Source organism: Dermacentor andersoni, chromosome 5, assembly GCF_023375885.2.
Source record: "Dermacentor andersoni chromosome 5, qqDerAnde1_hic_scaffold, whole genome shotgun sequence".
Taxonomy (NCBI): Eukaryota; Metazoa; Arthropoda; class Arachnida; order Ixodida; family Ixodidae; genus Dermacentor; species Dermacentor andersoni.
Window position 1 is genome coordinate 180659720 of NC_092818.1, and position 26722 is coordinate 180686441.

Consider the following 26722-nt stretch of genomic DNA (forward strand, 5'->3'; position numbering starts at 1 on the left):
CACAACATTCATACCGAAGAACAGCATCACATCAAGTTCAGATGCCAAAATGTCTAGCTCATGCATGTAGGGTTGCTACATTTGCTGAGGCAAAATAATCTAGGGGAGAGGGAGGTAGGAGATAAATTGATTGACTGAGTTTAAAATCCCCCCGAGATCCTTTGACAAGCTCCCAAAGCATGGCACTTTGGTGTTTTTACATTGCGACCTTGTTGAAACGTGGCTACCTACCGAAACTCCAAATTCGTGTGCAGTACCTCAAACCAGAGGTGTATAACTGTGCTACATTGAAGTTTGGTCATTTTTCTCTCAACTACATAAGATTGCATTGTATAAAGTTCTAGGCACTCTATTTACTTGAATTTTGAAGCGTTGTATGTCAGTGTTGTAAACCCACCCTATAACAGCCCGATGGACAACAGTAGCTATATATATCTACACATTAAAAAAAAAAAAAAACTGAACCTGCGACGTAGTGCTAATCAACAGAACACCATAGCCACAGAGCCAACCATGACGGTAAAGACCTGGGGTGAGTAGCACTGCTGTTGTTGAGCATTCAAAGAAGAAAAATTCACAAATAGGAATGAATATTATGCAACTCGAAAAGACAAGAGAACTAGAACGAAAAACTATACAGAAGACTATGTGCAACAAGTAGTAGTAGCTGCACTTTTAGCAAAATTGGCGTTACAATGCTCAGGTTGTTTCATTAACACGATTCACTTCATCTATTAATTCACTCTGTCCACAGGCAGGTGTATAAAATTTTTGTTCCAATTACATTAATTTGGGCAAGATAAAGAAAACCGCAACACGCACACCAGTCAGGATGATGAATTGGCAATGGGCAGCATCTGCTGGCTATGCAGCCGTGCACCTTACCACGGCATTGAACAAAACGAACTGTGAAATGCCTTGCATAAAATTTGAGCAAGAATGAGCAAGCAGTTTAGGTGAAAAACCTATTTATACATGCTTCACTTATTTAACTCCACAAAGTCCAACATATAATTTTTACTGCACTGGGTTTGACGCCTCAAAGTTCTGACTCAAGCACATAATTACCGAAAAGCCCTTGCTAGTGTTTTCGATAAGACGAATTGAGTTCTCAGTTGCTGATAGTTCAGCAAATAACTTACTAAGTAGTTCATTACTAGACAAGTTCATTTTTACTCACTTAACACTTTATTGTTGATGTTTTTTGTACGTACGAAAATAATGTTCATGGACAGAAAAAAATTGTTAACAAGTTGCTTTATTTTCCTTGATGTGGAATGGCGGTTGGGATTTGTGGAGTTAAAGGCCTACAGCAATGCAATATTACGTTGGATAAATTTGTTATAGGTGAGTAGTTGTATATTTCCCTGAACCAATCTTGATAAAGCTACAGAGCTGGTCATTGTATAATTTATCAGGCTGCATTTGGAGATTTTTCAGCTTGCTGCAGGCAGCCGCACTTGGCAGACTCGAGCGTCTGGAGGAAAAGAGGGCTCATTGTGGCACCTCGCAACTGCTACTTTTGCAAGCTTTTTGTGACGCTTACACTCGTATTTCAAATGTAAAATTTTGCATGGACGCTCCTTTACATCTACATTAACTTAATCTTGGTTTCTTACGCTGTCCAAAATTTCGCTACAGTTGGACTTTAAAGCAACATTTGATGTTGCTGTGAGTACTTACAAATATAGAACACCAAAACAATTGACGACAGAGTGTCTGGAAAGTTTTAGACACTAGCCATTGTGGACATAGATTGGGTGGCTCTCCAACGAATGTTACACGTGTCTCTGATATTAGCTCTCTGCTTGCTTCTTACCGGGGTGTAGAGGTGTGAAGCCAAAACGACGACACAGCAGGACAATGGCTCGCCGCGAAGGGAGATATGACAAAAGCCAGGAAGGCTGCTGGCGCTGGATGAGCAGCTGGAGAGTCTGTCGCACGTCGCAAGCCCGCATCCACTGTCCAATAAGATCCACAGCACGGACAGTTGTACAATCAAAATTACAACAAGGATAGGCTTAGCATAAATTGTGTAAAAAATGTACACAAGAAGTGGTAACTTTCACGGCCTATAGGTAGTTACAACAAGGCATGTGTTGAGACGATTGCAATGCTGCAGGAATATGCAGATTTGAAAAAGAGTGGACTTTTTTACACTGCAGTTACTTTTACGTTGATTTTGCTGTAAGAATCGAACACTGACCCTTGCAACGTTTAACACCTGAACCCTCTTGAGTGAGGCTAGCTGAGCAGGACTCCTTGAGGAACTATCAGACATTGTTTGAGATATTATGGGGCTTACACATTGCTAAATAACGGCCATGTTCTCAGCTATAGAGGTCTTCCTGATAGGAAGCAATACGAGGTAGGATACCTAATTCATAAGGACATAGCGGGCAACAATAATAAATTCTACAGCATTAACGGGAGGGTAGCAGTAGTCGTAATCAGACTTAAGTATAGATTAAAGGTAGTACAAGCCTATGCTCCAGCATCCAGTCACGACGGCGAGGAAGTAGATCACTTTTATGAAGATGTTGAATTAGCGATGAGAAAAGCGCAAACTCGGTATATGGTAGTACATAATGAGTGACTTCAATGCAAAAGTGGGGAAAAAGGAGGTGGGTGAACAGGAAATTGGCAACTACGGCGTCAATTCTAGAAACGCTAGAGGAGAGATGCTGGCAGAATTCGCAGAAAGGAATAAGTTGAGGATAATGAACACCTTGTTCAGGAAACGTAGCAACAGAAAGTGAACCTCGAAAAGCCCTAATGGTGAAACAAGAAATGAAATCGATTTCATACTTTCTGCCGATCCCAGCATAGTGCAGGATGTAGAAGTGTTAGGTAGGGTAAAGTGCAGTGATCATGGGTTAGTGAGGGCTAGGGTTTACGACAATTTGAACAGAGAAAGAGTAAAATTGGTCAAGAAAAAACAGGTCAATTTAGAGGCAGTAAGGGTAAAAGCGGACAAATTTAGGCAGGTACTTGAAAACAAATATGCAGCCTTAGAACATAGAGATGATGATGATGATGATGATGACATAGAGGTAATGAATGAAACCATAACGAGGCTGGCTTCAGAGGCAGCAGATGAAGTGGGAGGCAAGGCACCAAGGCAGCCAGTAGGCTAGCTCTCCCAAGTAACAAAGGATCTAATAAAGAAATGACAAAGAATGAAAGTGTCCAACTCAAGAGATAAGATAGAATTCGCGGAACTGTCAAAACTGATTAAAAAAAACTAAAATAAGTGATATTCTAAATTATAACGTGAGGAAGACTGAAGAAGCCATAAAAAATGGTCGCAGCCTGAAATCAGTTAGAAGGAAACTTGGCACAGGCAAACCAAGATGTACGCACTGAAAGATAAGCAGAGTAAGATCATCAGCAATCTTGAAGGTATAATAAAAGCAGCAGATGAATTCTATACTGACCTGTACAGTACCCAGAGGACTCAGGAGTACTCTATTCAAAACAATAATGAACAGTATACAGAAACTCCTCCTATACCTAGAGATGAGGTCAGAAGGGCCTTGCAAGGCACAAAACGGGGAAAAGCGGAAGGACAGGATAGAATAACAGACGATTTAATCAAAGGTGGAGGAGACATAATGCTAGGAAAACTGGTGGCTTTCTATAGGAAGTGTCTATCGACTCGAAGGGTCCCATAAAGCTGGAAGAATACAAACATTATACTAATCCACAAAAAGGGAGACGTTAAAGAACTGAAAAATTATAGGCCCATTAGCTTACTCCCAGTATTATATAAGATATTTACCAGAATAATCTCCAATAGAATAAGGGCAACACTGGACTTTAGTCAACCAAAGGAACAGGCTGGCTTCAGGAAGAGATACTCTACAATGGATCACCCCCACGTTATTATTCAGGTTATCTAAAAATGCGCAGAGTACAATAAGCCTCTCTATATGGCTTTCGTAGGTTACGAAAAAGCATTTAATTTAGTATAGATACCAGCAGTCATAGAGGCATTGCGTAATCAAGGAGTACAGACCGCTTGCGTAAATGCCTGGAAAATATCTACAGAGATTCCACAGCCACCTTAATTCTACACAAGTAGAAAGATACCTATAAAGAAAGGGGTCAGACAAGGAGACACAATCTCTTCAATGCTATTTATTGCATGCTTGGAAGAAGTATTCAAGCTATTAAACTGGGACGGCTTAGGAGTAAGGATCGACGGCGAATATCTCGGCAACCTTTGGTTTGCCGATGACATTGTTCTATTCAACAACACTGTGGATGAGTTACAACAAATGATTGAGGACCTTAACAGGGAGAGTGAAAGAGTGGGGTTGAAGATTAATATGCAAAAGACAAAGATAATGATAAATAACCAGGCAAGGGAACAAGAGTTCAAGATCGCAAGTCAGCCTCTAGAGTCTGTGAAGGAGTATGTTTACATAGGTCAACTAATCACAGGGAACCCTGACCATGAGAAAGAAATTCGCAGAAGAATAAAAATGCGTTGGATTCCATACGGCAGATATTGTGAGCTCCTGACTGGGAGCTTACCGTTATCATTGAAAAGGAAAGTATACAATCAGTGCATTTTACTGGTGCTGACATATGGGGCAGAGACTTGGAGACTGACAAAGAAGCTTGAGGACAAGTTAAGGACCACGCAAAGAGCGATGGAATGAAGAATTTCGAGCGATCACTTCTGCGACCTTTTGCGAAACTAGGCACCAGATGCATCCACGTATCTGGCTGACAGTTTCTGAAGCTTTGCCGCTATCTTCGCACGATGCCAAGAGTGCTGTAGCCAATGTACTTTGACACGTCCAACGCTGAGTCTTGCAAAATCTCGGAAAAGTGAAACAATTTCTAAATAGTGATGCCTCTAGTCCGAGTCGTGTTCATTTGTGTAGGTAGTGATCCCAAGTGGTGAAGTGGAGACACAACTCTTTCTTTCTCCTTTTCCTATCCTGTATTTTGCTTCACACTACCAGCTCTGTTTAAATATATCTTTGCCTTGGCACTATTGTATGAATAAGCCACAACAGCCAATCGTTTTAAAAGTGCTCAGGAGGCCAGGCACAGTGTTGTTCAAGCACAGTATTCTTTGATGCAGCATTGGTCAAATTACTGAGGCAGACTCCTCAGCTGGCAATCTGCGATTCCAGAGTTCGAGTCCTCACAGGGCACTGCAACTTTTCTTCTTTGACGTTCTGATAAAGTGCTCTGGGATTCCAGTGACAAACATCAAAATGACTAGGGGAATGAGCCCATGACATTTATTGCCATAAAACACAACAGAAAGCAAATTTGAAGCAGCACTGTAGATTAGACTCACCTCCGAGGCTCGCCGCTTGGGCAAAGGCCACGAAAAGTATGTTGCGCTATCGGTTGCAGCATATGGAAAGCAGTTCAGTTCTGGAAGCAAGAAAGGTAGCTAAATTGTGTGTAAAGATCAAGAATAAATTCAGTGAATTCTGCCTGACCCTCACTAGTAAGCCATTGATTCAACTGGGAGATATTTGGTGGTCTTCATTATTATGAAATAATACAGTTATTATGTCGTCATTGGCGAGTTTTAAATTTCTAATCGAAGTGAAATATCCTGATAATTGCAGTACATATTTAATGACACAGTACAAAAAGAAGCACAAATGTCATCCTATCTGGTTTGGCATGCGTAATTAAAAACTGTGCTGCAGTCATTCATGTGAACGTCAATCAACTCACCCAGTTACCTGCTTGGCTATAAATTTGAGATAAAATGAGATAAACATTTGCTAAAAACTCCACTATATTTGGTCACTGCCTTTCTAGCACAATAAATACGAACTCAGCACAAAACAATGTGCCCGAGCAGGTAGACAGACATAGAGCCCGATTAGTTACGATTTAGTTTATGAAATTGTTACCAATCGGATTTGACATATTCAAACTGCATAGTAAACAAAGAGGAACATGGTAGTGAAGGTCTGCTGAATTATTTTGACCACCTGGAACCCCTCTACCTTTCACCTCTTGTTTTCCTTCCTTCCTTGACCACCTGGGTTTCACTGAAGTGCATAAAAACTGAGCAGACGAATATCTGTGCTTCACCTTCATTAGTATGCGACAGCCATGATAAGGGATCGAACAAGCAACCTCGTGGTAAAAGGACACTAAAGAGAAAACCAAGTTTAGCTGTATTAGTAAATTAAAATTACCCATGTACAATACCAAAACAGCCAGCCTTACAAAGGGCTGATAAGCCGGAATAGATACCAGAGCGAGACTGGTGGCACCGCCGCCTTAAAGTTCCTGCACTAGCTCATTATGAAATAATGGATTCTGACTGTCTCTGTTCAGGCCTAGTATTTAATTTTTTATTGGTAGGTATTACATTGTATTCTAAAGCAGCCATAGAACGAACTTTGAAAACTTTAAGAGCTTTTATTGCACCACAATGGCCCAAATAGAAAGAAATACTTTGAAATATATGATGTCTGACAGACATACTGGTGCTTGGGTGTTGGTACGAAATTTGAAAAAATTAAAGTTTGGCTTTCATTCTCGCTTCCTAGTAATTCATCATATACCATGACAATAATGAAAATAGAGTTTTGAAAGAACACATTATCAGCCTAGACTGATTTAGCGCTTCTCTTTAGTGTGCCTTTATCATCGAGTGCCACTGCCAATTTTGGTTATCGACTGCAACCTGAAGAGTGCAGTCTAGGGAACATTCTACCGCAATAATTTTTCAAATTGGTTCATTATTAGAAAACAGGAGATATTGAAATGTGTTGCCATGCTGCCAGGGAAGAGCTTCACAGCCAATGTAAGCACTCTCCCCCTCTACCTTGGCTAGCGTCTGCACGTGATGCGAGTTTTCTTCCCAGCCTTCTCCCACACCGGCGCTGAGCGACTGCATCAGGTTTACATCACGAGCCTCGCTTCCATATTTTTGTCTTATCCTTATTGCAGCAGCCCATACTCCCAATGATGGTATTGTGCATTGTGCACTAGGTAATTTCCCGAGGTTATGTACCATTATTGATGACGTTGCAGGCACTGCATCTTATGTAAAAGCATTTTCCTTTGCGAGCTTGACTTTCTGGCTAGAAGCGGGGCTCCCCTGGGAGGAAGAGGGTGCAGGCTAATGTTTGAAATCTCAGCTGTTCTTGTGCCCTGCAGCTGTTTGATACTTTGCAGACACGATTTCCACTGCCTAATCCACGAACTGCGCTTGTCTGCTTGCACTGCCCAAACGTGGTGTGGGGCCGTTTAAGTGGTGGAATGCAACCACCATGGAGCTACAATGCAAGCACAGCCTTACGAGTTCGAAATTGTAAACTAAATTAAAGTGATTCAGAAAAATGCGATGACCAACTCTAGAAATTGGCTACTTACTCTCACACTCTGTGACACCGACTAGGGGAAAATGTGCCACCACTGCAAAGAGAGTCTCTCTCATATCTTTGAAGTCACAGAGCCTGCAGAGTAGAAAATAGCAATTTCAGAATGCACAATTGCACATTGTAGACTGGTACTGAAATTATAAGGATTGCGCACACTTGAGGCAAAATGTGCAGCTTGTGTGAGCTCACATGTGTATTACCAGTCACACCTTTTACAAGATGTGTGAAATGTATTTGTGTCATCCTGGGCACCTTCCGTGGCTGTTAGATTGGGTGTCTGTTTATAGAGCTACTCCATCAGAAAGTTTTTGACTGCACCTTGTACAAACTGCTATCAGCAGTCAAGAGTTGCTGGTGCCATGCCTACCCAGCCTCCTTTTCATTTTGTCATTCTGACTGCACTCGAAACTGTTCAACTATGCTGTGCCTATCATCATGTGCCACAACAGACCCTTGTGGTACCTGATCTTGTAAGTCATAGTATTGGTACAGTAGTATCATACTCTAACAGCAGATGTAACCTCCTCCCCATATGCAGTGAGATGGTTTGTTTTTGCATCTGTTAAGATCACTGCTAAGAACTGGCATCTAAAGAAATTTAGTGAATGCCTATTGTGTTTATAAGTGTATAGGGATATAGACAATAAATGGCAGGAATTTCAGAAAGTTCAAGAGAAGAGGAAACAGTCTTTTGTAGGGTCCTTGGCTGTAAGTACAGCAATGATATTACGCTCAAATGCTTATGACAAAATTCTGCAACGACTAAGCAGGTTTGTTTACCACGCTAAAAATGTTTGGAGGAACCCCTTTAATATGGAATACCAGGGCTTGTGTGTCATTTACGTCACTGCGAACACATAAATTGGTGTTGATTTTAAAACATAGCACGCTGTGCAATTATGCTTTGAAGCCTTGTGGGGCCTCGACAGTAATGAGAAGAAATACTGTACTGTACGTACACACTGTGACTTTTGCTGCACAAGTCAAAGTGACCCATTGTTGCCTACATACTGTTACGCACATATGATGCAGGTTGGCAAGAGCATGCTCCTGCCTTTATCTGCCCCTTAAGTAAAACTCTTCTGGAAATGAGACTTCTAATGACCATTACATACGCAGTCACAGGGTTTAACGGTTGTTCTGAACTCAGATGGAAACAAACCGTGGTTAAATTGTTCAAAAAATTAGCTAAACTTGTTTCTACTGATATTACTAAAGACAAGCCCAACATGTCTAAGTTGTGCTTTGTTTCAATGCTGCAAAGGCTAGAGTGATTTCTCTAACCTCCTTGCATTTGACGAGAAATAGTGCGTTGCACATCGAACAAAAATATGGGTATGTACCATGTATATTAAATGTAACATTAGATCTCATAAATTTACGTTGCAAAAGTTGACATAATTATTACACGGAAGGCATTGCACATATGGACTTAATTAATCACAGAACAAGAGAAATAGCATGTTTCCGTAACGAGCATACAGCTAGAGCTTGTGACCAAAACATAGTATGTCACATATTTGCAGTACAAAGTACAACTAATATGTTATTTGATGTAACTTCGCATCCACAAGCAGTAGTTGTAATATAAGAAGCAATTATTCTGTAGAAAACATCGCAAATAAAAACATGACTGCACTGTGAAGTGCATGGAATGAAACTTCTATGATGGCACTACTTGCCTAGCTCACATAGTGTTGCCTGCTAAGTGTAAAACAGAGTATGTAGTGTTGCCTTACTTTATTTGCCAGAAACCAACGAACAGTGGTGTTACAACCAAGTGTCATTTGACATTCATGCATATTATTTTCTTGTTCCCACACATGTCAGCATCATGCATGTCAGCATGATAAGACAAATAATCTGAAATAAAATTTTCACGCCCACTGTGGGAACTTTCTTAGAACAACTTTTGTTATGACGTAATAGTTCTGCGGAAACCCGCAAAGTGGAGAGAAGTAATAGTAATAATAATAACTGCGAGGCCTTTCTTTCGAGGAACCCGTGTGGGCTTCCTTTGTAGCAGTTAGCCACGTTTGGGTGGATGCCTCATTTTCCCTTTATTAATTACTTCTCTCCACCTTGCAGGCAGAACTATTTACGCCAAACTCTTGCCTTTGCTTTGAGTCGTTGATAAATTTGACTTTGCCCTGCCATCTACTAGCCACTTAGTTAGCTTAGATGGTAGAGCGGCTGCCCTGGAAAGGCGGTGGTCCCGGGTCTGAGTCCCGGACCAGGACGAATTTTTTTTCAACTGCAAGGTTTTTCTTTCGAGGAACCCATGTAGGTTTTCTTTGTAGTAATTAGCTACGTTTGGGTGGAGGTCTCATTGTCCCTTTATTAACTTTTGTTATGTTACCATCTGTAGGTAATTATGGCATAACTAAAACTTATTCTCAAGTACGAACCACTGCCACCATGCACATACATATATGTGCAGGGTGCAACGTACATTTCTTGCTTTCTGAATGAATAATGAAGGGCAATCCGGGAATGTAGTTTTACAACCTCGAGCCAAGATGTACAAAAATATCTTGGAGAAATTAAAAAGGAAAAGAAAAAATGTACGGATGTTTCTCTTTTTCACAAAGAACAAGTGGTTAAACTGCTTTCAGAAAGGATTTAAGCGAAGTAGTAGTTGCATTGCGTGACGCTGGTACTACAAGTTTAACAAGTCAGGCACACAACAGCAGATCTTTAGGGGCATATTGAATGCGTATTAAATGTGCACTCAACACTGCACATGCCAAACACTTTGACCACGAATGTTTTCCTTGCAGGTGGCTCGAACAAATAGCGAAAGATGCAAGTCCTGCAAAGCCCTTCAAAAAAGACCTGAAGCAAATTCTCTAACCTAATAGCGTCCAGTCTGTCTCGCAACTCCTTCACAGGATCAACTTTTTCAGGCTGGGCTGGCAAAGAGGCTGCAGGAGAGACAACTGTGGGCACAACCTGGTTGCCTGGTGAACCAAATGGCAGAGGGCATTGCTTCCCTTGGGCAACCACTGGAGCTGGGACTGTGTCCGTGGGCTTCACAGAAGATGTTGGGAGCAAGACAACTTGGCCCTGGCTACCGCCAGTGCCAGGAAGCATGACTAATGTGTAGGGTGATGTGCTCGGTACAGGTTTCACCTTAGAAGCAGATGGCATTGCCGACGATGGCACTTGTGGCACCACCAATGTTCTTTCTGAGGTGGCTTTGCTATAGACGACACTGAGTGGGCTGATTTTATTCACTGCTGCTGGAGCAATCGCAACAAACTGCGGTGACACACCAGATGCAATGGGAGCAGAAGCGCTTACACTAGTGACAGCTGGTCTGCTGCAAATGACGCTGAGTAAATTTGTTCTGTTTGCCACTGCTGGCACCACTCCAGCCTTGACACTTGGGGACATGGGCGCTGTACACACTACACTGGAATGTCTAAGGAGCCCCGCACCACTTGTACCTCCTACTGTGGAAGCAAAGGCAGCATGAAGAGTGCTAGTAGGCGCAACTGTCCTGCTCACAATTGCAGCAGATGATGACAAGGCAGGCCTAATCACTCTTACTGCAGGCACAACTTTTTTTACATTGGCAATGCCAGCAGCACCAGGTGTAGCAATGAGACTGCCCTTGGGAAGCGGAAGAGTCGCAACATTTGCAAGAACATTTGCAGGTGTAACGCTTGCCACATGAGGCACACTAGATGGAACAACGGTGATTGTGGCAGCTTTCCCTGGTATTTTGGATGAAGACGGAGGCATTTCTTCATGGGTAATTCCAACAGCAGTGCCTCCTTTGCTCAGGGCTGCTCCTGATGTAGCACCAACTGCCGTGACATTCACTGGAGACGCATTGGGAGTACAACTGCTGGCACTTGCCAACACAAGGCCTAGAGGTTTAGGCATGGTTGCAGAAACTGCAGCACCAACAGGAACATTTGCACCACCGGACCTTAGGAGTGATGACTGTTGCGACACTGTTGCCTGTTGTATGGGTGAACTAGAAGCTGAGAGCAGTGACGTTGCTGGGATAAGGAGTACCCTGCCAAGGGCGTCAGTGCATTTCACAAATGTGGATGAGATGACTCCATTCGAACTGACCGCAGCAGGGACCTTTGGCAGTACCGGCTTTGGTGCAATGCTGACAGGTGATGAAGCTGCTCCAGCCACTGTGCATGGCGACGACATCTGTACAACTGATGTGACACTTGGCTTACTAGCACTGCACTTTGCTGCTGGTGGCTTTGAGTTATCAACTTCCACTGGCAGTGCTGGACAAGTCTCAGTGTCTGTGATGGCACTACTGGATGCTGGCTCTGTTTTCGACAGTTTGACCAATCTACAAAGCTGTTCAGTTGCTGAGGCTGATGACACAATGGGCACACTTTCTGACGGCCTGGAAGTTTCTGAATGCTGCTGTGACGTTGGATCATCTGGCATAGGATCTTTGCAGTCGCCTGTGCTGATATAAGTCTCGTTTTCTGCTTTGTCGGCAACTACCCCTTCATTGCGTGATGCGGAGGCTGACTCCACTGCTTTATGCATGCCTCCACTGGATGCACTGATGTTGTTTCCAGCAGTGGACGAGTCCTCAGATCTTGTTGCTGAAGCAGGCAACCAGAGGTCAACGACCTGTAATACAAGAAAAGATTAGGACTTTCACATGCCTCATATGGATACCTGCAGCGAGTGCTCAAGCCTCGTCAATTGAAAGTATGTGGTTGAGTCCACCCTAGGACATTCTGCTGGGATTCAATGAGGAATGAAAAGTCACAATATAGCGTAATATTTATTAAATAATTGCTTGCCACACTTCTACTTTGCAATGTTCTAGGCTGTTGTGCAATGTGTATTTTGTCTATAGCTTATTTTAAACGACCTGCAACGGTGTACAAGGAACTAGCATAATACAAACTGGTGCAAGAAAACTATAGCCCGCACTAGCAACAGCCCGCGCTAGCTTCCAATCGTCGTCGTTGCCTTCTTACTGCTTGGCTCTTCGTCATTGGAAATACTATCCCGTAGCACTATAAATGACTTTCTCTTTCTGTAAAGGAAAATACACAAGGTCTTGATTGTTGTGCAGTCATAAATGTGGAGGTTGCTTTTCATAACTGTCCTTGGGATAAAAAAAACATTTAAGGAGTTACAACTTCTTATAAATGGAAAGCAATGTTCCAAAAGATCTTGCACCATGCTTTTTAAGGAACATTAACTGCTCAGGATGCTAAAGAACATGTGTAATCTGAGTAAAGGTACCGATCGTCAAAGGCACTCATGGGACATGGAACTAAAGAGTGTGCACTCGATTTGCGGCCCCCTCCACAACACAACAGGCCAAGGCCAGGGGGGGTGGGCATGGCCCTGCTGCCCCCCCCCCTTGTGCGCACACCTATGCTCAAATTATACAAACCATAGTCCGCGCCTGACCACTGCAAGAGAAAGCCCAGACCACTTCAAAATGTTTGTGAATGCTTAGTTCCATCTATAAGTTCCCTCAATGAAACTTACAGGGTCCCTGAAATGGTTTGGACAAATTTTGTAGATGCACAGGGTATAGCTACAGGAAATCATTCACACCACAATTTGTGTGAAGTGTCCCATATTACGAGAGATGCAGACAATTACCAGTTACCCTCAACTCATTCGCCGAGTGATCGAGGCTAAGCTACACCTTCAACAGCTCTGCGTCATGATGGGACGTCGTGTCATATACCCCTGGTTGTCTTGAACCAGTGCACGAAGCCTCTCCAACCTCTCTGCTGCCTGGCAGTCAATCCCAAGTGAGAGCTGTCGAAGCAGCGTGCATTGTGAGCATTCTGTCACAGCGCTGAGCGTGTCCAGTGTTCTGGTAACCACAGGTGAGCTGGGCGTTTCAACAGATGGGTGGAGGCGTAAACTAAAGCCCCTACATACTACTATTGCTGTGATTAAGGAGCTTTAGTGTGTATGTACCTGAGCTGCCTGATCGGTTTGCACGGTCCAGCCACCAAGTGGTGCAGCGCTTACCAGCCAAACAAAGAGCTAATATTGCTCTAACCATGTGTAAACATTTTGAGAGACAATGTGCTCACAATTATGCTCCTGCTAAAAATTTACACCAGCAGCAAAATAGAATACACTTCATTACTGCTATATTAGTTCTTTGTTTGGATGAGCTCTGTGCCACCAGGTGGTTGCATTGTGCAGATCGTTCACACTTACGCCTCAGCTCATCCCACGAAACAGACAGGACCAGTCCCCTTGTGCTTGCGTTTACCTGAATACCGGACACGCGAAACACTATTGTGGTAGTAATGCTCCACCGTAAAGCGACAGCTGCAAATGCGCAAATCCTAGTGCCAATCGGTTATCAACAGTCTGACACGTCGCAGCCATTCTGCTTATATGCTGCCTTGCAGAGGGACACGATGTCGCAGCTTGATATATTGCCAGTCGTTACGTTTGCAGCTTACAATGTAACAAGGGCAAACCACGGTGCTCATGAAAAGAAAGATCAAGACCAACACTGACTGTGGAGCTCCCGTAAACATGGAGCATGTTGTAACACAAGCATATGACACTTGCTGTGTGCTGGAAGTCTTTAGCATTCTATTACTATTATTACATACTATACTATATATACTCTTGACACTATATTTTACTTATATATATTTATACTATACTATTACGAACAACATTTGTTTGCCATAAAGTTTGAAAAATTATCAATGACGCAGCCTGGGCAGCCAATCGGATAGCGCTCCCTACTGGCGTCATATGGTCACCTCGCATCGCCTGGTCAGTAGCGGCTGAAAACTCATCCGAATGGTGTGCTGCGATCAGTAGTGGTGTACATTTAAAACTTTACTATTAATGTCACGCTTTATGTGGACTACTTAGATGCATCAATTAATGAATAGAAGGACCTACCCTAGCGACTCAGTATGTCTGTAAAAAATCATCAAAATTGTTACAAAGTCCCTTTAAAGGGCCCCTGACCAGACGACATAGCAAATTTCGGTTATATGCTGGAAATTGTTACGTGCCCTCTAGGGAGTGTTCTGCCGCAAGAATTTTTCAAATTGGTTCATTAATAGCCGAGATAGAAATGTTTCAGTGCCATGAACCTGTGAGATCAGGAAGAGAGGGCCACTGTCGAGAGAAACATTCTCTCCACTTGCCCCGTCTGGCCTCCGCAAGCGAAATTCCTTCCCTGCGTTTTCCTATACCGGAGCTCTGGGATCGTGCGATGCATACGTTATGGGCCCCACCTTCATTTTTTCCCCTCCGATTTCTTGCTGTGCAGTGCACGTCCGCTCACGGCGACGCGCAAGCTCTTGAATTTGTTTTGTTTTGTGCAGCACATGATTTTGTGTGCTGTGCGTGAGAACACCTGATAGCGGTACAAGTCAGCGCTACGCGAATACTGAGGCAGACACAAGCGGTTCATAAAGCATGATTGGCTGCTTTATGAACTGCTTTTGAGCTGCTTTTCATTGTCTGCGCACAGAACTGCATGACATGGGAACAAGCAGACAGAATGGAAGTACATCTCTCTTGCTGCGGAGCAAGATACAACAAGAACATGTAGACATTCATTTTGTGTGTTTTATTATTTCTCTAAGCTTTAATTCATCTACTGAAGCAACAGATTACTCAAATAACAGATGTTGCCTCGAATAATTCTCAGTCGCGAGTCACTATGAGCGACATCACAGCAATGTGATGTACGTAGGTGCACTTGTGCGGTGTATGTTGACTCTCTGGCTGGGAGCGCGGCACCCACAAGGAGAAGGGCAAATGGAGTTCGGTTTGAAATTTCAGCACTTTTCACGGTGCGTAGCGATATAATACTTAGCAGACACGATTGTAGCACGCATTGCATGCATGGCGCCTGTCAGCTCAAAATGGCCAGACCTGGTGAGGGGCCTTTCGACAAACTGCGAATGCCCTGGGCAAGAAAGACTGATATGACTATGTCAAGAGCAGCAAAGCTGCTCTTGACAGCTGTGGCTTGCACTGGACTTAAGGCTCATGAAACAGTTGCTCATGAAGTGTCCCCTAGTTTTGAATGTGTGCAGTCCCACTGAACATCCACTGCATTATTTAAATAGCACCCATAGTGACAGCATCAAGGAGTCATCAACAAGCACATATACTATAAACAGTGAAATGCCAATAATTTAAAGTGCCCTGTTAGTCCCGGCAAAGTAAGTCCTATGTTTTTGAATAGAGAAATACTCCTGCAAATTCAAACTCCAAAAACTATGCAACGGCTATTCTTAACAAAATTTCTCACTTCCATGCACCGCTTTTCTGACATACCAGAGCCAAAGATGAAGGTTCGATGCGTCGCTAGCTATTGTAATGTCGTGTGCTGTAAAAACAATGAAGGAGGACGAGCAGGGAGCCAAGACTGAACTGCAGCAAGCAGAGCAGCTCGTACCCGCCTAGCAGCATGTGCTCGATCATGTCATATCAACATGTGAGAGGACAAGAGCACCAAGCCACCAACCTTCTTGGCTCGCCCTTGCACGCATAGCAAACGGTGCGTGAGGCGCAATCTTATTGCACTTGGACTTTATACAGAACCTAGGCTTCTGGCACATGTTGTTGCACGCTGATGGAGAAAAGATAAGACTTTTTCAATGTGAGCACACTGACAGTTTTGGTTTTACACGCTCTTCAACACCATTGATTGATTGATCAGGCACTATGCTTAAGAAGGCTCTCTTTAGTTCAAAATACGTTTTATTCAAATAAACTACTGGTCCCCCTTGGAGTACAAAGTAATGATATTCTACTGTACTAACAGCGTGAAGAACCATGAGATTGTTTACTCAATGGCCACTTTGCTCAACATAGGTAATCATCCGTAATTTTATAGTCTGTCCTTTCGATTTTCATGTGTCTGTACACTGGCATGAGTGCATCTTATGTGTGTTAGCGTACTTCTGCACACTCACCGTTTCTGCTCCAAGTGTCTGCAGCCCTGTGTAAGTCTTGTCCAGCTATGAAAGAACAAGCAAAGAAAGAAAAAAGGAAACAAGGGCAATGTATGCACATCACAGGTACAGGAGCAAAATTCTTTGTTTTTGCCACTTCCTTACTGTTCACTTTACACCTAAGATGCCATGGCACATTCCTGTTCCCTGCAATGCCCCTTATAGCTGCCAGCCAGAAATTCAGATCTACTACTACTACTGCAATTTACTTTTCCTGGTGAAAAATAGTAGCAAATAATTAGGAAAACCCTGGTTCAAAATTTTGCTTCAGGATGCCTTTATCTTTGAAATGACAATAAGAAAAAAAAAGGTAAGAGTAGTTGTATTAGTAGACTACTCTTACCACAAGAATGGGCTTGATAAGCCAGAACAGAAACACAAGAATGAACGATGTATGTCAACACTGCCTTGAAGTTCCTGCACCAGCTCGCAGTGATGTCATGAATCTTGACTGCACCTGCTCAGGTTTAGCTAATTTTTTTTTGTCGATGAGAATGGACTGCATTGTATTTAATGGAGCCAGAACTGAACTGAACTTAGCAAGCTTCAGGAACATTTACTGCTTTACAATGGCCCAAATATGCGAAAATACTTCGAAATTCATGACCTCATACTTACGTACCAATGCTGGGACTTTAGTGTCATTTTAAAGAAATGGAAGTTTGGCCTTTATTTTATTTTCGAGTAATCAAATTCTTACACCAAAATGAATAAAAAGAGAGCCTTGGTGAAATACTTTATCAGTCTAAACTGATTTACTTTTACTTTTTAGTGTCTCTTTAATATGAACTGTCGGAGAGAAAGAGAAAATAGAGAGTTTATAATGAACCTTGAGGTGGTGTATGATGTCCACGTGCTTTGTCCAGCGATCATGAAAATGCAGCTGCACTCGCAGTGGAAACTCGCCCCAGCCCTTACGCTGGACTTGGAAAGGTGGCTCCCTGGAACGTCCCCAAATGCCACCATTATTAACATAAAATTCCAATGGCCAATGTAAAGGTAGCACTAAACCTGGAGCTTTGTTAAGAGGTGGCTAATTCCTCAAGACAAGAAACACGCTCTGCACCAAAGTGCAGAAAAAATGTGAATGCTCAGTCCCAAAAGGTGGTGTCAAACCCATTTTAGTGCTACGTATTACAGCTATGATATCAACTGCTTTAACTACTGGTCAAACTTCTCTTTAAAAGCGAAACACTAGAATAAAAGATCTGCTGCAGTGATGAAACAAGCAGTGCTACATTGCTCTGCACCTTGTTTTATTACAACCGGCAATGAGCCGGCAAAAAGAAACAATGAGGTACTGCAAAAAGGGTGCCACTATATTGCGTGCTGCTGCTACTGTCCTTCAGTCAACGTTGTGTGACCTTTCTACATTTTTAGACGCTCTGTTTCGATGCAGTACTCTCCCCTCCTATTCCCGCACTTGTTGAGGGTGAGCCAAGATAACCGACATACAACACGACAGAACGCTGGCTTCCAAATCTGTAAAACAAATTTCTCCAGCATGGAGCAAACAAAAATTGTTCCCAATACCCTAGGCGAGAATTTATTCCCGAGTTTATACTGTGCACCACCATTACCAAGAAGGCCCCCAGAGAGAGAGGAGATCAAATGTGCCCAAACTCACGTGATCTCAACCAAGTCATGCGGCCGATAGCTGGGGTGAAGAAAGAAACGCACATGCCGCACGAGCTCGCCGATGGTATGGGGCTCTTCCGGTGCTGTCCGCACGTAGGCTAGCCACTTGTGTGTCGCCTGATCTCCGCTGCCATCATCTCGCCGGTCGAGTGGAATGTACCTACAAGTGTATAGGACAACCTTAAAGGAATTAAATCAAAACCACAATCTGCTTATGAAGCACGCCATAGTTGAGGAGGTGGGGGTGGGACTCCGGATTAATTTTGACTACCTGGGGTTCTTTAACGCACACTCAATGCACAATGTGCTAGCGCTTTTGCATTCCACACGCATTGGAATACAGCTGCCACAACTGTGATCGAGCTCAGCATCGCAACGATCTAGCTACTGGTCACACAGGTTACATAGGGCAATCTTATGGGCCTAAAAGATGAACAAACTATTCTGAATTTTGCATTTAGAGTTTCAAAGTTTTTAACAGAAAGATAGAGAGAGAATTGTACTATCTCTTGCATCCTTGCTATAACGAAACGCCATGAAGACACCTTGTCGGAACGTTGGCTCCCGCTTTTACCTTGTTTTCGTATTGCTCATCATCTTGAATTTCCATGAAGCGAAGCGGCAGGTCACTCGTAGATTTATCACAGTTGAAACTCGATATAACAAACCTAGATACAACAAATTATTGGATATAATGAAGTGCATATAAATTTGGCAGGCCATGCCTGACTTCAGAGAGTATCCTACTACTATATAATAAAACTTAAAATACTAGATCTGAGACAATACTGATTACAGCAAAGCAAATATTTGTTCGCTCTCAGCTCAACGTGCACATATTTTGGTAGCAAACACATCATCAGGAGCAACTTTAAATGGTACATTTAGGATGCATGTGTGCGTTTCAGCCAATGGCTTGACTTAGCTGGTCCCACAGACTGCAGAGTTGCATATTAACAATGGTGGAAAGTGGGTTTGCAATTAAGCATTGTTCTTGTACCACGTCTTGGCATGGCAAACCACCAACATGCCGTCAAAATTAACTGGGGACTCTTCGATTGTCCATTGGGGGCATCACACTTTCATTTCCTTCACATAGACCCAATCTAAAAAAAAATTTTTTCCCCTGTATACATATCAGCATGTATGCTTATAGTGACTATCACATACAACGAAGATATTTTTGCATTTGATGCAACTTCATTAAAATGAGATCTGGCTACATTCAAACACCGAAAGAAGTTAGGGATCAAAATAAAACTCAAGATCCCTTAAATTGAACCTACTCCTCCAGGACTAGTTCACATCAGTTGAGAGTTGGTCTTTGCACGTGCAGAACCAACCTGACAGAGCCCTGCACCAACTCTACAGCAAGTGCAGGGAATTCAGGGAGTGGAGTGGTCCTGCACAGTATGAAGTGAATGGCAACGAGCATATGACACCATGTTAAACTGGTGAAAAGATTAGTGGAATGAAGCACCTCCTGAATAATTCATGACGCGTAGGTGAATCAAATGGACCTTCAGTTCTACTAGCCAGAGAAAGCTAAGCCTGCTGTACCTGTACTTAAATGCTCTTGTTTACCACAAGGTGAAACAGCACTACAAAGTAGCCTGTAGTAAATAGTCGACATGAATAAACCAATCTATACTAGCTCAAAAAGTATGGCTCTGGGTTGTAGTGGTTAAGTTAGGAAACAGGAAAGGGATTGGGCTGTATCAGCTGTGGTTGTAGTACTCACTTGGAGACGTTGCCAACGATAACCCGGACTCTGTTCTTGCATCGAGGTCCTCTGCTGATTCTTGCAGTGGACACATTTTTCCCGGTCCCTGCTTCTTTCCCAGAAAGTTTTGCAGAGTGCTGAGGAGAAAATGTGCATGTGTCACCGCCAGGTGCTGCAGGATGGGCCTACAAGCAACTCTGGGCTGGTCACAAAATTCGGTGACACACAATTATATTTTATCTCCTAGAGTGCTGCAGCCTCTTTTTCTTCACATTTACTGCACTGCTGCTTAATTAAAGGGCTAGCTCTAAAAGGTTCATTCATAAGTTTTGCAAACCAGCATGGCGTGTAAAGCACATCATTACCACAATGTTTTGGATTTTGCAATTTTGGATGTTTTAATGCGACACATTAAAACATCCAAGGAGCGTGAACGAGTTTGTCGTATGCACAGAGGCCTGGTCAGCTATATTGAATGATGTTGGCATTGCTTCACTTGTATGCCCTCGTGTGATGTGTTTCAAGTTGGTTATGGAATTATAGCGATAGTGAATTCGTGTCCTCCACAAACTTCAAGAGGATGTGTAATATACTTCCTTGCTGATAAGTTTAGATTTTTCTGGGAAGGTTGGGCATTTTAGAGAGCTGCCGAAAAAGCCTCACAGATGCATGTGATATTGTAGAATGTCCTGAAGAGGTGTGAAGTTTGTGTGAAGAGGTGTGAAGGTGTGAACAATAAATGACATGCTCTCAAGCAATATGAAAAGGAACACTAAGATTGTCTTCAAGAAGCCATAACAGTTAAACACATATGTCCTGCATGAACGTGCTCAGATGCTAAATGTTTCATGGGAGACCTACTTGTCACATTCTACTACTAAGATGTTAGGTTGGAATTCACACACTGCATGTATTCATAGCTTAAAAATCAAATTCTCTTTCCTTCTCGTATTGCTCACAACTGCGTATGGCTGCATTAGCAAGACAATACTAGCAGAGAGGAGATGATTATCCAAGGGAGCTGATGAACCCAAGCAAAAGTGTGCACTCCAACTTGGGTGGTCCCACCGACTCTTTAAATGAATACCACGTTAGGTCACTAAACGTGCGTTAACAAAGTGAGACATGGGAGCTCTTCACCATGGATAACAACACAGTCCACAGAAGCATTTCCAGCCAGTAGTGCTGAATAGAAAAATTGCAAAAAGAGCACTTTTTGCAACATGAATGAGACACTGTCCCAAAAATTATGCTGTGCAAAACTGAAAAGCATAACCAAGAGTGATGTGCGAGAGGGATCAGGGTAACTAAGGGAAACGAAGTAACCACTGCAGGAAGCCAACAAAGAGTGAATTCAAAAATGGCAATGCATCACTTTTGCACGAATAAGACATCTAGTTAATTGTAGGTGAGGGTAAAATATATGTCCCCCTTCAGATCTGTGAAAAAGATAAATGAAATGAGAGCCAAAGAAGAGATAATGTGTCGCTGGTCGAAGGCAAACCCATAGCCTCTGGGAGCACGCAGTGCTCTACTGTTATAGCGGTGGTGGTCCTTCCTCCCCTTACTTAGGTACTTATGTACATGCAAAGTTGTCCACCCTTCTCTGTAGAGTGCCAAATTAGTGCAGCAATGCAAATAAATCAGTATCTGTGTGTGGCTGGCCAGTTTGAGAGAAAATGCTTGTGCATAATGGAAGCCACAGGGACACCTGGGTCACACAGTATTCAGCCTGGTACCTTGGACCTAGAAACTGCTGTGTTGTTACTCCTTTTTCACTTTGTTAAGCAGCTCTAGACAGAAGTGAGGACATCTGTACATCATGCAACACACTCACTTTATGAAAACACGAAGTGATATACAGATTATACATAAACCCACTTTCTTGCTGTGCAAGACTTGCCTCTGCGTCAAGCCTGGAAGCAGCTCCTGTTCCATCAATGCTGTCCCCAGTGATGAGAGTGAGCGATGCCCTCAATTCTGCATAGTTGTGGTGATGGCTCTCGTCTGACTGGCTAGTGGGTCGCACGTGTGCGGGTGGTGCCTTCCCCAGGAACTGGCGAACAGTCGGATGCACACTGGCCAGGGCCTGCTGGCTGTCCTCCCAGCCACCATGGATTGACGTTCCACCCTAAGGAAGATGTGCATTAACAGGCAAGAAGTATGAAAAGGCACAGTCACAAGGAAACAGAACACCGACCAAAAAATGGCATGGTTAAAGGATAAAAAAGAAGTGGCAGCTTCTGCAGGAAGCTTTGTTCACTAAACAAAGTGACAGTTTATAATATGGTTCTTTGTATATTATGAATTTGCCTCCCAATGATGTGAGATGAGATTCAATTAATCATCTCTCTAGAGACAAGTACTATTATTTGAGGAGCATTGACACAAATGATTATTTTCTATTATTTTTGCTTTATTAGGTAACTGCCGACTCTGTAATCATTGGTACGACTGGTATGAGGCCTTAATTTCTCGAAGGTGGAACAAATAATGAATTGAGAATTTTTTAAATGAGAGAAATTCGAAACTCGCAGCAAATTTAGCACAGCTCCTTGGCCTAGGGCTAGTTTGCAAGGGTTCCTCTACACGTCATGAAAATGATGATGATGTCACATCACCGACGCACAAGTTGGTGCAGTGGTGAAGAGAGTACCACACCGTTACAGATACTACAAATGTGGCTGCAAATATTATGAATACAGCCACATGAAAGAGTAGTGATGCCAGGCTCTTCCCTCATATCTTTACATTCTCCAGGCAAATCAGATCGTCTATACCCAGGGCGTAAACTGCAGTTTTCACTGGGAGCCTTCTATGGGCACACATAGCACCACAAGCTGCTCATATGATGTAGTCACATCACAAAGAAGATAACGAATAACAGATACGCACATTGTCGGAAGCAGCCTGCCCACCGCTGGCGTAGTACTTAGTGATGATGCCTACACGTAGACGATCCAGCATCATCTGGGCCTGGTAGATTCTCTGAAACACCAATGGCAGTGCACATTACCTTTTTTCTTGCTGCATTACCTCACAAACTGCTAAAAGTGTTCTTTTATGTTTGTAAATAATGTTGGGTGCTATAACTGGCACCAGTGTGTAGGGGAGGATGACCTAGACTTCCTGTACGTGCATGCAGGCAGTGGAGTGTGAACAAACAAGTTTCATACCAAGCATCTCTAGAATTCATAGTGTACTTATTTTAGCACTGACAGACACAAGGATACTAGAATGACTGGATTTGTTTCTAGTACAATGGGCTCTGCAGTGTGTTTCCTTGTAAATCCTTCAGTTATTGTATGCCCCACTGCCATGGCCGTGTGTAGAGCATGTGTGTGCTCATATTGCGCCAGGAACAAACCGTGTTTGTCAGCGCTAAAACTGTGGATAACTTGCTCGGCAAGATCACCGACATGTCTAGAATTCACTAATTCTCCACTCCGCAGAAATGCAGAGTGCTGAAGGGGTTTACTGCATAGCATCCTCATAACTCTTCAACTGCAATTTGGGCTCCAATTCAGTGCTTAATTAAGCAATACAGGCCTGAAAGACAAGGAATGAATAAAGATGAACAGCATATGCATTCCATCGACGTTTTGACTTTGTTCCGAGCAAGAGAAGCTGCAGGTGGTATGCAAAAGGTATGATAGTTGACAGAACAACAATAAATCGAGTGAATAACCTGGAGTGGAAAGACTACAGCAGCGTCAACAGCGGGAACTGTCACACTAGCTGCTGTAAACCAGAAAATTCAAACCTTGTTGATGAGGTCCAGTTCGGCCTCTCGGGCTGAGATTTCATCGCAGAATTGATTTCGGACGATCTTCTCAATTTTCTTGACAGCAGCTTCCTTGGCTGTGGAAGTGAAAAGACAAATGGTTGGCATGGCTGCATGCATCTCAGCATGCAATGCAAAAGGCCTGCAGATTATCAAAAATGATGAGCATCTTAGGTAAGACATGACACATAATGTAAAAGGAAAGGTTGAACAAGAGACCACTCACTGCGCTTTCTTTGAGCAGTTCTACTGTATTGGTAATATATCAAAGGACTCTGGTAATATTATGGGCACATGACTAAGAAAACGAAGCAAATGAAAGCTGCCTTTTAGTAGTAACCTTACTCAGTGAATATATATATGCAGCTAGTGCTCCCCTCCTTTACCACGCTGCTAAATGGTAGACAGTTTGCAGCGTCATGCAATTGCATGTGTCACGCAATTAGAAACTTCTACCCCTATGCACGAAGCTTAAGGCATGAGATTTAAGCTATGCAGTCGGGGTTTTCAGGGAAGCTCTGCATCAATGTTGTTTGCTGCTCTACATCTTATGTATCCGCGAATGGGCTTCAGCAGGTATGCCAACGCACGAACTCACGGTCTTTCATCACAATGCAAAATCTGGCGACAGAGGCAGCAGTACTAAAACAAAATTTGGCTGGAGTTTCCCTTGCTCTTTAATTTAATGCGAAGGTGTAACAAGCGTTCTTTGCGAAGTTGACACCTCAATGGTAGCGTATTATGCACGTCTTGAACCGATGACGTTCCAGCCAACATGACACCATTTTCACACAAAATAAAGTGCTTCGTTGCCACTGCATGGTACCACTATTTGTTGCGACCTTTCAGTCAAGCAGTGTGGTGGCGTAGTGCTCCAACCTTATGTACGCTGCTTATGCTCGCGTTGAACTGATACAAGAAAGGGTATCTATCACACCAACCTTTCGAGCGCAACCTTGTGTGTGTGTGTTTTCTTTTTTATAACTAATTCAAAGAGCCCCTTCAGTATCATAATTAAGCTACGACCTCATCGTTTCAGTCGGTGGTCAACTCACCGTCTTGTTCGTGTAACTTGAGTCTCTTCTGCTGGGTTTGAAAAGGAATAGACTCATAGTCTGGGTCCTGATCGATGACTCTCTTTTGCCCCTGTGACATACTGAGGTAATAGGAGGCGAGGAATGAGAAAAACAAAACATGAAACAGAGGTGATTACTGCCCCTGTTCAGGGGTCGAGGGGGGTCGCCTCGATTATGTTCTCTCTGCGAAAAACATCTACAAACGCTGCATGAACTCATTAACTGTATATTAAAAGCTTATTTTTATCTTTCCATGTAGCCTGAAAGTCGATTATTACACAATATAACAACCAATATCACTAGAAACGTAGCGCTTTCTTATGTTAATTGAAGGAGTTGACATTGTATCATGGGCGCCGCCATGTTTAAAACACACGCGCATGGAGCGCCATAAGCGATCACTTTCTTTGATGCAACAAACAAGTAGAAACAATGTTGGCAATTGCAGTAAATAATGTTGCATAGTTTTAGCCAAACAATTTGAGATATCCAGAATATACTAGTCTTAAATATTACTGAGCTTATGCGCTGATCAGGTGCGCACGCTTGGCGCTAGCTTGACCATAGTTGCTCGAGTACCTCGCGAGGAGCTCGCGGGGAGTAGGTGGCGCGGCGGGCGCTACGGGAGAAAATTTGCCACTGCGCCGACCATTATTTGTGCGCACGGTGTTTGTGAATTGTTTTGTGTTGTCCAGTTTTTTTTCTTCCCCCCGATAATGCCTTGCTTAGCTTGAAAAGCTGCTTTAATTTTCCGCCCCAGTGCCGAACCTCTCCCCAGCAGCCCTCTGGCATGAGCCGCTGTGATCCTTAGAAGTTACGCCATCGTGCTCGCTCGCAAATCTTCCACCAACACCCCCTTTTTCCGTTCGACGACCCTTCATCGGCGAAGTCCCCCCGCCAACATCACATCAAATCATGTCCGGCAGTGGAATCGTGAGTGCGCAGGGCACAGTGGTTTTCGGCGTGCCTCCTGCGGCAGCTGCGGCGGACCCGTGCGTGCCGTTGCAACCCTCTGTTCCCGTTGCGCAGAGATCTACGCTGTCTCCCAACGCATCACCCTTCGTGCCCAAGAACTTTGCTGTGCCCGTCGTGGCGGCGGCCACTCCACAAACTCCTTTCGCTGCTGCCGCGACGGCCCCAGCCGCAGCGACGGTGGCCGATAGCGACATGTCATACGCACCGCCACTGCCTCCCAATGTTCAAACCATCTACGTCACGTAAGCGTCTCTTCGCATCCGCGACCCTTGCGCGGCCGAGTCGCGCGCGACTTCTGTGTCGGGACGACCTTTCCCCGAACTATAATTTTTTTTCTCCACCCTCACCCTCGCTTTCTTTTCTTCGTTGCCGAGCGAGTTGTGGATTCACGCTGAAACGCCAGCGTGATAGAGGGCAACGGCACGCGTGCAGCGCCCGCGCTTTGGTGGGTCGTTTCGTTGTGCTCATGGGGATTCACCCGCCTTTTTCTTTTCCCGTTTGCGGTTGCCCTTCATTACGTACAAAAAAAAAAAAAAGAGAAAAGTGCTCGCTTGTTTGAACCGCCGACGTGAGACATAACTTCGCTTGCGTCTCCTTTCACGTGAGCGACGTGGCGTTTCCGAAGCGCATGGCGACTTCCCAAAATGTGGCGGATGCTATCCATCGTGGCGCATAATTCACGGCGCGCATGCTGATACATCCCGCGCTTCGCTTGCTATCGCCCATCTCCCCTTTCAATTCATTGCGTGGCGTGATGATAGGTATTGTGCGGTGGCATCACAGTTGACAATTTGAACGGCATCCCGCTTAAAAAAACGAAAAAAAAAACGCGGAAAGTCTCATTTGGCTATACGCTTTCAGAGCCAGGAAATGTGCGCGTTGTCGGCCACTTGTATGCGACAGCAGCGGAGGCAAGTGCTCGTCGTGTGTCGTAACTGTAGCTGATAAGGAAGCGACGTTTTCCTAAATCCTTTGTTGCTGCACCTGTGCCTCTGTGCGGCCGACGAGCGAGGATTCGGTTCAAGTTGCGATCGTGGTTGCTGCACCCGCTGCACTAAGATCGCAACTTGAACCGAATCCTCACTCGTCTGCCGCACAGAGGCGTAGTTTTCTGTCCACGCGCCGCGCATAATCGTTCAGACCGCTAAAGTTGCGAAACCTATCTGAGCCCACAC

The 26722-nt window shown here is 43.7% G+C and overlaps 2 protein-coding genes and 1 long non-coding RNA gene across 4 annotated transcripts in view; 2 read left to right on the plus strand and 1 right to left on the minus strand.

The window, feature by feature from the left end:
• LOC129385166 (uncharacterized) overlaps positions 1 to 10245 on the plus strand; it is a 67200-nt gene extending 56955 nt beyond the window's left edge. Inside the window, exon 3 of the long non-coding RNA XR_008612760.1 lies at positions 10160 to 10245. This is a non-coding gene — a long non-coding RNA (uncharacterized lncRNA). The remainder of the gene's footprint in view (positions 1 to 10159) is intronic.
• The window catches only part of D12 (YEATS domain containing 2 homolog D12), a 34986-nt gene extending 10050 nt beyond the window's left edge, over positions 1 to 24936 (minus strand). The window contains exons 1-12 of the mRNA XM_055071381.1: positions 24552 to 24936; positions 23476 to 23573; positions 22608 to 22700; positions 21616 to 21843; positions 19731 to 19849; positions 17979 to 18149; positions 17181 to 17292; positions 16313 to 16357; positions 10234 to 11996; positions 7372 to 7454; positions 5321 to 5400; positions 1820 to 1961 (exon numbers count right to left, since the gene is read on the minus strand). Coding sequence (XP_054927356.1) covers positions 1820 to 1961; positions 5321 to 5400; positions 7372 to 7454; positions 10234 to 11996; positions 16313 to 16357; positions 17181 to 17292; positions 17979 to 18149; positions 19731 to 19849; positions 21616 to 21843; positions 22608 to 22700; positions 23476 to 23573; positions 24552 to 24651 — 3034 coding nt within the window. The 5' untranslated portion in view covers positions 24652 to 24936. The remainder of the gene's footprint in view (positions 1 to 1819; positions 1962 to 5320; positions 5401 to 7371; positions 7455 to 10233; positions 11997 to 16312; positions 16358 to 17180; positions 17293 to 17978; positions 18150 to 19730; positions 19850 to 21615; positions 21844 to 22607; positions 22701 to 23475; positions 23574 to 24551) is intronic.
• A 234-nt stretch (positions 24937 to 25170) lies between these two features.
• Positions 25171 to 26722, plus strand: part of Sbp2 (SECIS-binding protein 2) — a 97980-nt gene continuing 96428 nt past the window's right edge. The window contains exons 1-2 of one of the 2 annotated variants that reach the window (XM_050179345.3): positions 25171 to 25505; positions 25602 to 25789. In XM_050179345.3, the coding sequence (XP_050035302.1) occupies positions 25488 to 25505; positions 25602 to 25789 (206 nt within the window). In that variant the 5' untranslated portion in view covers positions 25171 to 25487. Of the gene's footprint in view, positions 25790 to 26722 lie in introns of both variants that reach the window. The other variant, XM_050179344.3, reaches the window with a different exon arrangement.